The 17,229-nt window shown below is 40.3% G+C and overlaps 1 protein-coding gene across 1 annotated transcript in view; it reads right to left on the bottom strand.

The window, feature by feature from the left end:
- LOC131428851 (uncharacterized) overlaps positions 1-15,127 on the bottom strand; it is a 35,981-nt gene extending 20,854 nt beyond the window's left edge. Inside the window, exons 1-3 of the mRNA XM_058592909.1 lie at positions 15,002-15,127; positions 14,030-14,946; positions 13,445-13,887 (exon numbers count right to left, since the gene is read on the bottom strand). Coding sequence (XP_058448892.1) covers positions 13,445-13,887; positions 14,030-14,946; positions 15,002-15,127 — 1,486 coding nt within the window. The remainder of the gene's footprint in view (positions 1-13,444; positions 13,888-14,029; positions 14,947-15,001) is intronic.
- Between the last annotated feature and the right edge of the window lie 2,102 nt (positions 15,128-17,229).

The raw sequence follows: 17,229 nt of genomic DNA on the forward strand, positions 1-17,229 counted from the left end.
TAATCGACATTAGAATTCTGTATGCGGCTATTTTTATAGCCGTTAGGACCGCCCATTAGTGAAAAAGCTACAAACGAAATCACGTAAAAGAAAGCTCCTAACAAAAATTGAATCAGTTTGGATTCTATCGCCAATGCGAGCAGATGTATTTTGTGCCGTTTGCAAAGCTAGTTTCGCTTCCGACAAGAGCGATTACGTCACAGCTGCCAGTCATTTGCATGGATAAAAAAGCAACTGTGGAGAGCATTACAAAAAATCAGCCGTTCTAATGGCTCTAAAAGTTTTCTGAAGAACTATTAGGATTAGTTGTTCGCAAATCGAAAGGAAATATCCTCAGTTTAGTGCAAATCTAGAACAGTTTGGTTAGATTTTTGCACTTTTCGCTGTGTGAAATTCACAGTAATCGAGATCAAGTGAAGCCTTCTTTGTTTTTGCGAAAAATGTGGAAAAGGGGAATGCTTGCATAATTCATACAATTGATCAACTAATTGAAATTCGGAAGTATTAAGGAACATGTCAGTTGTTTTCGTATTCACGACATCTAGTTATGTCTCTGACATTACCCACCCGCCTTTTTTAGATAACACCAAATCTCGACGTTTCATGCAATTTTTAGATTTTCGGCATCAAAAAAAATTTCCTATTTCGGAAATTTCATGTACTACCCCCCCACCCCTATGGTGCTTTTTCAAGATCGAAAATTTTCGAACTTTAACCGCTGAGCAGCACCCCTTACCCATGCCCAATTTAGCTCAAATTTTGCATTAGGACTTTTGGGATTAAAAATGCCTTACTCTTCACTATATGGGGCCGGGTGTCAATTAAAAGTTTCAAAAATAGTCGCGTAACCTTTTTGTGTCATAATTTTGAACGTTAATAACTCGGTCATTTGTTGATGGGTTGTTATAATTTAACAACCAATCGATTCGGAAACTTTTAACTTAAACATGTATGGCAACATCGTTTCAGTATTTCAATAGTATACTATTGAAAAAAATGGTTGGAATCGACCTATGTTTTCATCCACCAATCCCTGTTGTACAAAATGACGTCAACTTTTTGTTCGGCATAGGAGGCTTTGCGTCATGCATAAAAAACACCGTATCGTTATGCGTAGTATGAAGAGAAATCTATAAATATAGGCTGCACAATATTTCTTTGCCTTTCATCTGGAGAAGGGCTCCATCACCATGAGTCAACTGAAAACGATTAAATCGTTATTTCACATAATCATCGAATGGCAAAAGTATAAACCGGTACATCGGGATGTCACACAGTGCACGAACTGTTTGAACTACGGCCATGGAGCGAGGAATTGCCACATGAAAAGTCGGTGCGGGAAATGTGCCGAACCACACAATACCAACGATTGCCTACTAGATGATATCGCTGTAAAATGTGTGAACTGTGATGGCGACCATCCATCTACTAGCAAATCGTGTCCCAAACGTGCTGAGTTCACAAAAATTCGACAACAGGCGTCCCGCAAACAATCAACGCGCAAGAATGTTCCACAGAAGGATGAAGTTAATTTCCCACGGCTCCCACCGAAGAAGGATATTCCGAATTTGCCGCCACTTCCTCGCAGCAATCCAAAAGATTCAGCCGCTGGATCACAAAAAGAATCTTCCTCAAAAATCCCTACTGGATGGGACAATAATCAACCACAAGCAAAGGATGACTCTGGTGATTTATTTTCTGCTGAACAACTGATCGTCATTTTTGAAACAATGACAACAAAACTACGAAACTGCAGAACGCGGTTAGATCAAATCAACGCCTTAGGCAAATTCATCATCGAATATGCAATATAATGAGTTGGTTATACAGGGTCCGGCACTCGAAGTGTAACCAATTAAAAAGGCCATAAATTCAGCTTGGAAAATTACTTTTACTTAATTCAAAGTACAAAATGTGTAAAAATAATACAAAATTCATAATCAATTCACTTTTGCTCGATATGACCACCTTTTGCCTTGACTTGATGACTTGAGAGAGCGAAGGAGTTGCTTCGTTTGGCCGAAAGCGGTCAATTTCCGAACATTGTATTTTCTGACAAGAAAATTTTTCCAATTGAGCAATTCGTAAACTCTCAAAACGATAGGGTTTACTTGACCGACCGTTCATACGAGAATTTGAGTCATCGATTGGCCACCAGGAAGCAGCACCCGCAACAGATAATGGTTTGGGCCGCTGTAACCGCAGATGAGCGCTCTCCAATCGTTTTCATCGAGCCTGGCGTCAAGGTAAATGCGACATATTATCGGGAAAGTATTCTGGAGGTTGCTTTGAAGCCGTGAGCAGACAAACATTTCGGTGGCAGACCATGGAAGTTTCAGCAGGACTCGGCACCGTCTCACAAAACTCGAGTGAACCAAGAATGGCTGAAAAACAACGTTCCGAACTTCATCACGTCCACACAATGGCTCTCGAATTCACCAGATGCGAATCCAATGGATTATTCTCTTTGGGCCATTTTGGAGAGCAAAGTCCGAACTAAAAGATACACCAGTCTCGAGGCGCTGAAAAAAGTTATTGTCCGCGAGTGGGCCAAAATACACCTGCAAGTCACATTCGGCCAAACGAAGCAACTCCTTCGCTCTCTCAAGTCATCAAGTCAAGGCAAAAGGTGGTCATATCGAGCAAAAGTGAATTGATTCTGAATTTTGTATTATTTTTACACATTTTGTACTTTGAATTAAGTAAAAGTAATTTTCCAAACTGAATTTATGGCCTTTTTAATTGGTTACACTTCGAGTGCCGGACCCTGTAGTAAATTGGAATGCTTGCTCACTCAGTAGCAAAACTGCTGAATTGTCCGACTTTCTTCAAGAGAAGAATGCCGATATTGCTATTTTAACTGAAACTCATCTTAAACCTGAAATTTCTATTTTTATTTCCAATTACAGGATTCACAGGCTCGACAGGGCAACTACCAGAGGAGGGGGAGTTGCCATTGCCATTAAACGATCCATTCAGCACAGGCTTCTGTCAGCCTTTAAATTGCAACTCATAGAAGCCATCGGAATTGAGATTACAATGACGATGGGACCCATCATCATCATTGCAGCGTACTGCCCCAAACAAACCAATCTTCGAGATGGTTCGTGTGCATCATTGAAGTGAGATCTGGCTATGCCCACTCGACGACAGAACAAATTCATCATTGCTGGGGACCTGAACGCACGGCATGAGCTGTGGGGAAACAGAAGACAGAATCGAAACGGATTCGTACTTGCGAAAATTACGAAGCTGGACAATACAACATCTTCGCTCCGGATCAACCAACGCGACTTTCCAGATCGGGAGTTCATTCCATTTTGGATATATTCATCAGCAACATCGCCATAGACAGCTCTCCGGTTGTCTTCTACGAGTTCTCTTCTGACCACTTTCCAGTAATATTGACGTTGGGATCTTCACCAGAAACAGTGCCTATTCAACCACGGAGGAACTATTATCGCACCGATTGGGTCCAATTTCAACAAATCGCCGACCAACTTATTAATATCGATTTGCTACTTGATTCCCCGATGCAAATCGATGCGGCCCTATCTTCCTTCCAGCATTCAATCACAGTCGCTCGTGATAGGACGGTTCCAGTACAACATATGCCGAGTTCCTCTCTTCAAATCGACAGTGTCACCAAGAAACTCATCCGACTTCGGAATATCTACCGGAGGCAGTATCAACGAACTGGCATCCTAGATAGGAAGACTACTTATAACAACTTAACTAGGATAATCCAGGAAAGGATATCTGAGCTTCGCAACAGGAACTTCCAGCAAAAGCTTCGAGAAATTCTCCCACATTCAAAGCCCTTCTGGTCCTTAACGAAGGTGGTTAAGAAAAAACCGAAGCCTATTCCTCCTCTGATGTCACTCCAGGACGCAGCTGAACGAATACCTTTAATCACACCAGTAGAGAAGGCAAATGCGCTAGGCCAGCAGTTTGTGTGTTCTCACAATTTAGGACTCAACATTGTTAGTCCATATGAAAGAGCCGTTGCTGATAGCGTAGCTGAGGTTGACCAATCAGACAGTTTGGTTCCTGAGGAAAGTAGAGTCACTGCGAATGAGCTGATGGCTTTTGTGGAAAAATACAAAAATATGAAGGCCCCCGGTTTCGACAACACATTCAACATTGAGCTGAAACATTTGAGTATTCGCTCATTTGTCTTCTTAGCTAAACTTTTTAACAGGTGCTGGGAGCTTGGTTACTTCCCTTCAATGTGGAAGTTAGCTAAAGTTATCCCAGTTTTGAAACCGGGGAAAGATCCTTCCTTTTCCAAGAGCTATCGGCCCATCAGCTTACTCTCTGCCCTATCCAAGCTGTTTGAAAAGTCAATACAAAGGCGAATTCTTGCTTTTGCAGATGAACAGGATATATTTCTGGAAGAACAGTTTGGGTTCCGGAAAGGAAGATCCACCATCCACCAGCTCACGAGGGTTAACAACGTCATCCAGCAAAACAAATCAGTGTCCAAAACGACTGCCATGGCAATATTGGATATTGAAAAGGCATTCGATAATGTGTGGCACGATGGACTGGTGTTCAAACTGCATCGGTATAATTTTCCCATGTATCTTATTAAAATTATCAAAAATTATCTTGCAGATAGAGCATTCCAGGTTTCTCTGAATAATGCACTTTCAGAAAGATTTACTATTCCTGCTGGTGTACCCCAGGGAAGTATCCTAGGTCCCATTCTGTACAACATTTTCACATCAGACATCCCACCTCTTCCAGGTGGTGGTGTTCTGTCACAATTTGCTGATGATACTGCCATTCTTTACAAAGGTCGTGTCATTAATGCTCTGAAAAATAAACTACAGACAGGTCTGGACGCTTTAACGGAATATTTTACAAGTTGGAAAATTGTGATCAATGCAGCAAAAACTCAGGTCATCTTGTTTCCACATTCAAGATCTCCAAAACTTGTTCCATCAGACGAATGCAGAATACGATTCGGTGATGAGGTCATTCAATGGTCCGATGAAGTTATCTATCTAGGACTCACCTTTGACAGACATCTGATATTCAGCTCACATGTTGACAAAATCGTTCAAAAATGCAGCATACTCATTAGGTCTCTGTATCCGCTGATTTGTAGAACATCTAAACTATGCCTGAAGAATCAGATGGCTGTCTATAAACAAATCATCCACCCCGCAATTGAATACGCAGTCCCTGTTTGGCGGGGTTGTGCACGAACACACAAACTTAGGCTCCAACGCATTCAAAGTAAGATCTTAAAGATGATTCTAAATCTACCCCCTTGGACAAGGACTAGTGAAGTACATGAGATTGCCTCACTGGATATACTAGAACAAAAATTCGAACAATACTGCACGAAATTTGAAGAGAGGTGCTCAATCTCTGAAATACAAATAATTCAAAATTTGTACGTATTAGGTTAGGGATAGTTATAAGTAGGTAGACATTTTATATATTATTTATTTCTTTGCCTAGTTGATGTTTGACTGTGAATGAAACAAGTAGCTTGTCCAGTGAGCTGATGACGGGATTGTATATGCGTTCATTTGCTGGATTGTCCCTTTTGCATTATGTGTTGATGAAATTTCCTGTTGTCTGCGCAACACCGTGTTCGCTTGAGTATTTTATTTATCATCATGCTATTGAGGTACCGAATCAGCGTGGTTGCCGATTCTATTGAAATATCCCATGTATTTAGCAAATTTTTGGTCGATTTTGCCATTAAAAAAACCTTACACTTTGTTTCCCGAGGCTGGGTGTCAATTTAAAACATGCAAAACTAATCGCGTAACATTTTGCTGTCATAATTTTGAACGCTAATAACTCAGTCATTTGTTGATGGATTTATATAATTCAACAACCAATCGATTCGGAAACATTTAATTTAAACTTATGAGACAACGTCATTTAAATATTTCAATTGCATACCATTGAGAAATTGGTTTAAATTGAGTATTTTATTTATTGTTCCTCGATGATTTGTTAATGGATTTCTCTAATTTAAATGATCCAAAGCTTCAATATTGTAAGAATGTTTTAATTTTCTAAAATATCAACGGATCGGTTTGCATGCTTAAATCTCCATTCCCATACGAACATAACGTGACAATGTGACTGAACAAGGTGTTGTCCCACCAGGAATTAAACGCTTCAAAAGATTCCAAATTAAATTCTGAAACTTATCTAAAAGTGGTCTCCTCGGTTTAGTAGTATAAATGAGTTCCACAGGCTCACATATACAGTACAATTAGATGCAATATCATATAGTATCAAAGATAAATTCAAGGTAAGTTTACCTGCGATTTTACATATATCGTTTGAATAGGAACCCTCGTAGAATTTGGTTAACCGGCAGATTCAGTTCAATTATTATTTCCTTCAAAACAATAAGCGTCTGATGACTACACGCGTTGTAACTATGACAATGTTCATTCATGTGTTAATAACATCAAGTTACAATATGAACAGAATTTCGGAATATTGTTGCGTATCCATACAGTATATTCCTAATATGCTAAAGCGAAAATCAATGTAAGTAACTAAATATTTTATGCGGATTGTTTCACATGTTTTCTTCCTCGTATTTTTGCCATATTATTTACCGACACTTTCCGAAGATTATCGACGATTTTGAATGATTAATAAAATTACACCATTACTGAGATTACTGGTACACCATTCTCTTGGATCGATTAACTGTTTATAAAATTACTAAGTCCACCCAGTGAACGACCATTATTAGGTTAAAACTAGGGGTAAATAAACGATATAAATCAAATCAAATTAATAAGTTTGTACGTTTCTCGAAAATAATCATCATAAAATAAAATAGTTTCATTTGTTCAGGTATAAATCTTTAGGTTGTTTGTATCTAAAATTGAACTTTCAAGTAACTTGAAGTGTAGTGAAGTTTTGTGTATCATCATCATTATCATCTTTATTTTTGTATTTATTATGGCGTTTCATTTTTAATGTTATTGTGCTCGGTCGTGTCTTGGATACAACCCTCTATTTTTTTTCATGATGCTTAAACTTCTGAACAATAGCGCTCTACGAAATTAGAGGTGATCCCAGAATATTGGCACCCTTATATAAATTAGAGCGGTAAAAAACAACGTGTTTTGTCGGTTACGTCACTTATACCATTATATCTCCGGAACCAAACGACACAGCCATTTGGTCTGCGAACTTGATCAATGGTCCGATAGTAGTTTTCAAACGAGCATAAGTTTGTTAAAATCGAGCATAAGTTTGTTAAAATCGGTTTTGTCGGTTACGTCACTTATACAATCATGTCTCCGGAAACGAAAGTCACTGCCATTTGATCTTTGAACTTGATCAATAGCCCGACAGTACCTTTGAAACGAGCATAGGTTTGTTAAAATCGGTTCAGACATCTCTGAGAAAATTGAGCGCGTAAAAATACAACGCGTTTTGCCGGTTACGTCACTTATACCATTATATCTCCGGAACCAAAAGTCATAGCCATTTGATCTTTGAACTTGATCAATGGCCCGACAGTAGCTTTCAAACGAGCATAAGTTTGTTAGAATCGGTTCTGCAACCTCTGAGAAAATTGAGCGCTTATAAATATTTTCGAAAAGTGCACACACACATACATTTTCCGATCTCTGAGTCGAATGGTATATAACAAAATGGGTCTCAGAGGCTCCGTTCTAAAGTATAGAAAAAGGCAAAAAAGAATAAGCTATGAAAAGTCCGCCTTACAACCACTCCAGTAATGGTCAAGCTGAAAGACTAGTAAGAACGGTCAAAGAAGTTCCTACTGGAACCAATATATTCAAATTAAGAAATAGAAGATGGTTGCCATATATGGCTCGCGTCGATGAAACTTTCATACACAATAATCGTGTAATATCTTTTAGCTATCCTTCGTAAAATATTATTGCGTTCAATGAAACAGTCGTAATTTTGTATCATGCAACAAAGTTTATGAAAAATGAAATAAAGAGAATCGAGCATGATTTATTTATTCGTGATACAATTTCCCTGATAGCACATAAATCTGAAAACAAAAAATAACAATTTCTGGATTAAAAATATATAGAAACGATGCAATCGTCCCTCTCTTTCTTTTTTTTTTTTGCTTTCTAGGATCGTTGCGTCGAACGCATACTGAACTAATGCTTTCAGCAAGTATGTGAAACTTGCTTAAATTCTATCATTACACTGACCATTCTTTTGCTGTCAATCGTTTTCGATATTGCCATCTACTTAAACAGTGTTTTCGTCGATACGATTTTCGTTAGCAGCTATCTCAGCAAGAGTTGCTAAAGTAAACAATGCATCAGGCTCGGGTATCAAGTTATTCATTATAGACACATTGAAACGTGCGATGTTTTGTTTACGGGCCTTGCGTTTTTGACTACCAACGATTTTTTCTGTATGTTCAACTATCATGAGGCGAGGCATAATTGGTGACTTGAATTTTCCTGAAAATAGTATAGTTTGTTTTACAATTTAAGTTAGTAATAAAATTTTACCTTGTTTTTTTTTGATTTTGAATCCTTTTTCTTGGCCAGATATTCTTCGAGATTTAGGCATGGTAACTCATAAATTTTCTTATCTAAATCAAACTGTGAAGCATTGAAAAACTTGGTGCCCAAATCAATAATGGCACCGGTTGAATCTAAAAAAAAAAATTTTAAATTCATTTAGGGTTTTAAATTCATTTAGACCACGGATTATTTTTTTACCGCAAACTTCACTTTCGAATATCTTTGCTTGAATAGAAGGTGTTGGTTCACTATTTTGTGGATTCTTCCGAACAGATGTGGTACTTTTTAAACTCCTTTTAGAAGAAAAGCCAGGTTTTGCAGACGACATAAATTGCTGGTATCGCTTCCCTTTACAAGTGCGGACAGTCATTCTAGAGTAATGACTGTCGTGAAACTCGTATTTCAGTGAATCACACTCTCTCTTGAATGGATTATTATTATAGGCACTCTTGTCAAGACCCGCGTTATTTGAATGTTTGGAATAACAGTGATTTTTCAAATTGGTGCTAGAATCCATTGATGTGTGTTTGAAAGTTGATGATTCATGTTCGATGGTAGAGCTTTTGTTATTCGTACCTTTTCGATATATTGCATGTATGTCTGGAAAAAAAATACAGAGTTCTGTACAATACATTCCCCATCACAATGACAGAAAAAGTTATACAATTTTCAGATTTACTCAAGAATGCATACACATTTATGATGATGTGGATGTACCGAATGAAAAACTTATTCTAGTTTGAGTGCTTGGATAGTTTACAAATGAGAAAATAACAAATTGTTTCTTTGCTATTCATTGATTCTACTTGAATAGTCGCCATGTGATAGTGAATTGCCAGATAACAATCTCATACATATACCATATGAGTTAGAGTGAGATCTCATATTTCAAATTAGTTATCTCATATACCAAATTAGTTAGAGTTAGATCTGCTATATATAATCACTGCATTGAAACAAAGGTAGGATGAAAATTCACCGAACTATTTTTTTCTTTGACATTATTTCTTAGAGCTAAAGTGAGGACAAGGTATTATATTTGATCACAACTCTACAATAACCCTACTTAGAATCGACTGCAAAATCTGTTGAAACAGAATGGTCGAATTCCACAAAAGGAATGTAGTTGACCAATCGGCATCAGAATTGATTCAATCACCTGCGATCTATGTGTAATATGAACATCCACACAACTTTTCCACTAATCTTCTCAATCAATCATGAAATTTCCGAAATCGGAAAAATTTGTTTAATGCCAAAAGTCTTAGAATTGAATAAAACGTCGAGATTTAGTGTCATCTCGAAAAAAAAAATTATTTTAAAAATCGAAAGTCGACTTTTTCAAAATTTTTTTTGAGATGACACTAAATCTCGACGTTTTATGCAATTCTAAGACGTTTTACATCACAGGAATAATTTCAATTTCGGAAATCTCATGTACTCCCATGGTAATTTTTCAAGAACATTTTCAAACATTAACCGCCGGGTAGCACCCCTTACCCACAGACTAATAGACAGGACACTCAAATTAGATTCTTTAATCATTTTAACGGTCATTTCGAATATTCCTTTAGTTTAGACAGTACTCGCATATGGCATGATGGCGCCACGTTAACCTATCAAAAACATCCTGTCTGTCATCTAGACTGTGTTTATTTTTTTCATTTACCAATTTCATGCAGGATACAGATTTAATACATATTTCCAAAACTATATACAGAATTGTGCCTATTTCTCATCCTTCAACGCAATACAAAATTGAACCTGTTTTGTTACAATTTTTACTTACTTCTGGTCTGCCGCCACTTAATTTTTCATTTTCAAATATTATGATGAAATCAGGCATCCCTACAAGCAGCTGATCGGTGTTGACAAACGAGGGGGAACCAACTAGTTAAAAAAAATTTACATAACACAAGGGCTGTACCGAAAATTCGCGCAGTAGAATATAGGGGGAACTAGTTTTTATAAGAATTTACTCATACTGTCATGTCTGTTAGTCTGTGCCTTACCTATGTCCGATTTAGCTCAAATTTTGCATGGGACTTTTTTCGAGGTGCTTAACTTTTGAACTATAGCGATTAACGAAATAATTCCAAAATATTGGCACAAATTAGAGCGATAAAAAACAACGTGTTTTGTCGGTTACCTCACTTATACCATTATATCTCCGGAACCAAAAGCCACAGCCATTTTTTTTATTCAATAGTATAATAAATTTTTAGGCACACTGTTTAAGCTCTAAGATGTCACGGGTATTTACTAATCTTAATTACGACTAACTTAAAACTAGAACATTATCATTATGTAATGTAGATTAGATAGAGATCTAATTAGTTACCATCGAGATGGTGAAAAGACGGGGGAATGGGGACCGAAAAAGTTAGTGACAAAAAAAAGATCTTGTTAGTTCCAAAGAAGATGGTAGACAGGGACGGGGATCGAGAGAATCGGGCGGATGTTAGTGTCGAACCTGTAAGTGGAGATTATACTTTCTGAGCGAGTTATAACAGATTACACTTGTATATTAATGTGTTCAAGGTAGTGGTATATAAGAAGCATATAAGAGATATCCCGACTAGCCAACACATCTCGGACCGGAACTTCAGGTGGTCTACCTCGGGCTTTTAGGGAGTCCTTTAATAAAGACCTGGCTCCACGATACTCCGTACACATGTAGGACATGCTCGATGTCCTGATAACCGTCGCCACAAGCGCAGAGACCGCTCTTCGCGAGTCCAATACGCTGGAGATACGCGTTGAATGTGTAATGGTTTGACATGAGCCGAGACATCACACGAATAAAGTCACGTCTCACGTTCATCCCCCTGAACCAAGGTTTCGTCGATACCATAGGAATAATGGAATGCAGCCACCGCCCCAGTTCCCCATTGCTCCATGAAGTTTACCAACATCCGAGTGTACTGCGACGAGCAATACTAAAAAATTCATTTAAGCAAATTGGTCTTTCATAAATATCACCTCCTAATGCGCCCACCTTAGCCAACGAATCTGCCTTTTCATTGCCCGAAATGGAACAATGCGATAGGACCCAGACTAAGGATATTAAATAAGACCATCCAGACAAAGTTCTCACGTGTTCCCGTTTTTTCCCCAGGAAATACGGGGATAATTTCCTGGCTTAATTGCCCGGAGAGCTTCTATTGAGCTTAGACAATCCGTGATAATGAAGTAATGATCTTTGGGCATGGTTTCAATGATCTCGAGGGTGTACTAAATAGCAGCTAATTCGGCGACGTAGACTGTGTGGGCAAAATCGTTGCCACCGGAAGTCCCGAAAGAGGAAGAAGAAAAAAGAACCGAAAGAAAAACTCAGCTCGTAGATGAACAAGATTTAATTACGTCTTAACTTGTCGAGATACAAAACGAGAATGAGAGAAAAAACGAAAAAGCGCCAACGCCAGTGTTGGCAGCAGAGTAACCCGATACAAAAAGTATTAATACACGTTAATTATACATCAGCAGAAAGAAGGTGATTATTGATATCTCCTACACTCCTCCTCAATGAACACCGAACTGCTGATTCAGCGCGACATTTCCATCAGTTCCAGTAGTTGGTTGAACTTCGTTGCACCTAACGGTTTGGTAAGTGCATCAGCAATCATCCTGTCGGTCGGGCAGTAAACCAGTTCAACTTGTCCACGATCATGTGTCGATATGCTTCGACCGCTTAGTTGTCTACACAGCCTTGATTAGGCTCAAACAACTTTGGTTGTCCTCGAAGATTGTAGTTGCCTTCTGTTGATTACCGTCATGATCTGCCATTAAACGCCGTATCCAAATGAGCTCTTGGCAGGCTTCACTTAGAGCGACGTACTCGGCTTCCATCGATGACAGCGTCACACACGTCTGTTTACGGCTTACCCATACGATTGGTCCAGATCCGTAGATAAAAATGTACTTAGTAGTTGACTTTCTACTAGCCTTGTCACCAGCCCAATCTGCATCCGACTAACCAGACAGCTTCCATTCTTGACCAGCTCCAAACGTTAGCTTTATTTCCTTTGTTCTTTTGAGATACCTGACGACACGTTTTGCCGCCATCCAATCCATTTCCGTCGATTGTCTCATTTTCCTTCCTAACAAGGAAATACTTATCGCCACATCCGGTCTGGCATTCACCGCTACATAGAGTAGAGTGCCTAGCAGGCTTCTATACAGCGTTACGTCTTCAAACGGCTTGTCGCTCTCGTCTGAGTTGACGTATCCTGAATCCATCAGCGTCTTTGATGGGTTACAGTCCACGAATCCGAATTGTTGGTCAGTGAATCAATGTAGCTTGTCAACTGTAGACTATAAATTCCATTTTCCCGCCGTACTTCGTGACCTAGAAAACGCTTTACTTCTCCAAGATTCACTATATCAAACTCCTTCCGCAAATCTTGCTTCCCATCAAAATATCGTCAACGTACATAAGTAGGAAGATTTTCGTTTCACCATCACATCGGATATACAGACACGGATCCGACGAACACTGTTTGAACTTTAACTTGACCAACGCCTCGTGAAGCGTACGATTTCAACAGTACGCCGACTGCTTCAGTCCATATATGCTCCGTTACAATTTACACACCATGTTCTCTTTGCCAGCCACTTCGTACCCAGGAGGCTGCCGCAAGTAAATCTCTTCCTTGACTGTGCCATGTAAATAAACCGTTTTCACGTCCAGGTGTTGAAGAATTATGCCTTCCTTTCCCGCGACTGCCAGCAACGCTCGGAAAGTAGCTTGCCGAGTCACAGGAGCGAAAACATTCACATAGTCGAGACCATAGCATTGGTTATAGCCCTGTGCTACTAATCTTGCCTTATACTTCGCAACTTCGCCACGTTCATTACGCTTCAACTTAAACACCCAGCGTGAACTAATCACTCGCTTTTCTTCAGGCACTTTCACTGATCGCATGTACCGTTTTTATCGTGAGATTTCATTTCCGAATCCATCGCTTCCTTCCATTTGGGATTTTGCAAGGCACTTTTATAACTTGTTGGTTCTGCTTCAGTTAGCTCTGCAATACTAACCACGAAATCATTATAACGTTCCAGCAACACACCTCTCGTTCGCCGATCCTGCCGTTGGAAATCCGCTGCATCCGGTTCCGCGCGCTCATCCACAACCGATTGTTTGTCGAAGCCACGGAAGAATGAACCATCCAAGTCATCACTGGCAGCACACCAGCCCTCCAATTCCCCAACGGACATGTTGTTGTCGTTGTCAATCCTTGGATCCAACACACTCGGTGGATTCATCGGAATATTTAACGTCGTCTCCAGTTCATCAGTTTTATCTGATTCGCTTGGTTCCTTTGACTGCTCCGATCCATTATTCAACTCAATGAATCTGGCGTCACGACTAATTGTAATGGAATGCGTTGAACGATCTAAGAAGCGATACCCTTTGTGGTTCTCAGAGTATCCGACGAAACTCAGCTTGACTGATCTAGCTTCGAACGCCTTGCATCTGGAATGTGTTCATAGGCCTCACATCCCAATACACGGAGATTCGCAAAGCTAGGCATGTTTCCTGTCCAAAGTGCAAATGAGTTCTGTTAACAGCTCTCGACGGTAAGCGGTTCTGCAGATATGTCGCCGTCATAACTGCCTCACCCCAAAACAGCTTTTCCATATCAGCGTCAGCTAGCATACAAATCGCCATCTCTTGCAACGATCGGTTTTTGCGTTCTGCAATCCCATTTTGCTGAGGTGAGTATGGCGTTGTATATCGTGATTTTATCCCTTCAGTTTCATAGAAATCTTTGAGCTCTCTGTTACCATACTCGCCTCTACCGTCTGAATGAATGATGAGAGGTTTTCGCCCAAACTGATTTTCAACCAAGCGAACGTATTGCTTGATTCGAGCCGCTGCTTCACATTTGCTTTTCAGCAAATAAACAGTCGTATATCGGCTGAAGTCATCGATTAGCGTCATCAAGTACCGATTTCCAGAGGGAGTTGTTGTTTCCATCGGTCCACAAAGATCTGTGTGGATTATCTCCAGCAGCCGTGACGTTTTCCGTTCAGTTGTAGGAGGAAACGGTTTGGGAGCAAGTTTCCCCTTCAGGCAGCATTCACATACAATGTGTTCCCCGCAATCCTTCAAAATAAATCCACTCACCAGATCATCCTTTTCGATTCGACGCAACGCTTCAGGATCTCGATGACCAATCCGCCGATGCCAAGTATGCTGACAACGATCATGATGACCACCGCCAGCCTTCAGTGACTGCTTCTGTATTCGCAGACGGTAAAGGTTTCCCACCTTATTACCAACCACTTTCGTTTCACCTGCAGCATTTTGTATTTCACACGGCGATACACCAAATTTCACCACGAATCCTTTCACTGCCAGTTGGCTCACAGAAATAAGTCCTCCGTCGAGCTTCGGCACGTACAGTACATTTTTCAGTGTGATCTATACTCGTTTACCGCAACCGTCTTCACCGAAAATCACACCTTTGCCAATCCACGGTTTTGTTGCTGTCAGCAAGTGTCACTTTCGAGTTAATGTTCGTGTCCATCGTTGAGAAAAACGATCGGTCGTTCGTCATATGACGCGTTGCACCACTATCGATCACCCAATCATCTGGTATCATCTCGCCGGCCATAAAGCATACGGCATCACCAGACCCATGCACTTGATTCGCTTTTGGATTCTCATTTTTCGAATATCCAGAAATTCTCGTGCTTTGGTTTTATGTCACTACCTCTAGCACCACCCTCAGCGCTCTTCAGCGCTTTCCACTTCCTGCAGTTCTTGCGAAAATGTCCGGGCTGCTTGCAAAAATAGCACACTTTTTCTTGCTTGGTATTATCAGTTTCCAGCCTCATCGCTTTAACGTCCTGCGATAACCCCTCGCCACGCTCCTGGCGTTGTTTGTATTCCTCCAGAAGTCGGGCTTTCACCATCACTACCGTCCAGTCCGCATCAACATGGCTCTGCAAACTTTGCACTAGACTCCGATAAGACGGAGGCACACTACGGAAAATCATCGCAATTTGCAATGGCTGATCCATATTTTGTCCCGCCACAGAGAGCTTGTCGAAAAGCTCCTCCATAACACACAAATGCGACTCCATATTTCCGCCTTCAGCCAGGTTAGCACTACACAATTGGTCCAAATAGTGTACTATGGTGGACATAATGGAATTTTTGGGACACTCTTTCAAAGCATTCCACATTCCGCGAGCACTGTCAGCGTTTTTCACAAGCTTAAACAGGTTTTCTTCGAGGAACAGGCCGATATTCGCACGAGCCTTTTTATCGCGTTTGTTCCACTCCTCGGTAATCGGTTTCGGTTTCGCGACACTTATCACTTCCCATAAATCCTTCTCTTCCAAGAGCCACTCCATTTTTCGCCTCCAGGAGCCCCAGTTGGTCGAGTTCAGTTTCGGGAGAGAAATTTTCGCACACCTTCGATTTACCGGCGTGACGCAATTCTTTTTACTCCGCGAAAAACAGTTTTCTTCGTTAGTTCGTCACTTTTCTTTTACACTCCCGTACTGGGCCCATAACCTGTGGGCAAAATCGTTGCCATCGGAAGTCCCGAAGGAGGACGAAGAAAAAGGATCCGAAAGAAAAACTCAACTGGTAGATGAACAAGATTAAATTACGTCTTAACTTGTCGAGATACAAAACAAGAATGAGAGAAAAAACGAAAAGGCGCCAACGCCAGTGTTGGCAGCAGAGTAACCCGATACAAAAAGTATTAATACACGTTAATTATACATCAGCAGAAAGAAGGTGATTATTGATATCTCCTACAGACTGAAGCCGGATCACTGAGTTTGTACGAAGCGGTGATGTTCTGATTCAAGATTCCGAAGCCTGTGGACCTGTTGATATTTCATCCATCAGTGTAGAACATCTTCTCACAGTTGACTGTTCTGAATTTATTATAAAAAATATTTGGGGCCACTTAAGAGCGTACGTGATACGGGGTTCCACGAATTTCTTCTCTCGTGGATATGTCGAAAAAGACAGTAGAATTAGAAGTATCCAAGAACTGAGCACGGTTGAGAACAAACGAAGAAGGATTAATATTGTGAGCCATGTAGTCAAAATAAAAGGACATAAAACAGGTCTGAGAATTGAGCTCGACAAGCCTTTCGAAGTTTTCAATCACCATTGGATTCAAGATATCGCATTGGATAAGCAATCGATATGAGAGATCCCAGAATCGATTTTTTAATGGTAAGACGCCCGCGAGCACTTCGACACTCATCGTATGAGTCGACTGCATGCAATCTAAGGCAATACGCAAACAACGATACTGAATTCTTTCTAGTTTAATGAAATGGGTGTTCGCGGCGGATCGGAAGCAGAAGCATCCATGTTCCATTACGGACAATATCGTTGTTTGGTACAGCCTGATAAGGTCTTCTGGATGGGCACCCCACCATGATCCGGTTATTGTACCAAGAAAGTTGATTCTCTGTTGGCATTTTTGTTTCAGATACCTAATATGACATCCCCAGGTGCCTTTGGATTCGAACCAGACCCCGAGATATTTGAATGTGAAAACCTGAGCTATGATTTCACCCCTTAGTTGAAGCTGTAGTTGTGCTGGTTCTCGCTTCCTTGAAAATACAACCAGCTTAGTTTTCTCCGTAGAGAGTTGAAGAGTTGAAGAGCCCACGTGGACAAGTTGTGAAGTAATGGTCCTTGGAGATCGGCAGCTTTGAATCTTATAATAGA

This window comes from Malaya genurostris, chromosome 2 (genome assembly GCF_030247185.1).
Source record: "Malaya genurostris strain Urasoe2022 chromosome 2, Malgen_1.1, whole genome shotgun sequence".
Taxonomy (NCBI): domain Eukaryota; kingdom Metazoa; phylum Arthropoda; class Insecta; order Diptera; family Culicidae; genus Malaya; species Malaya genurostris.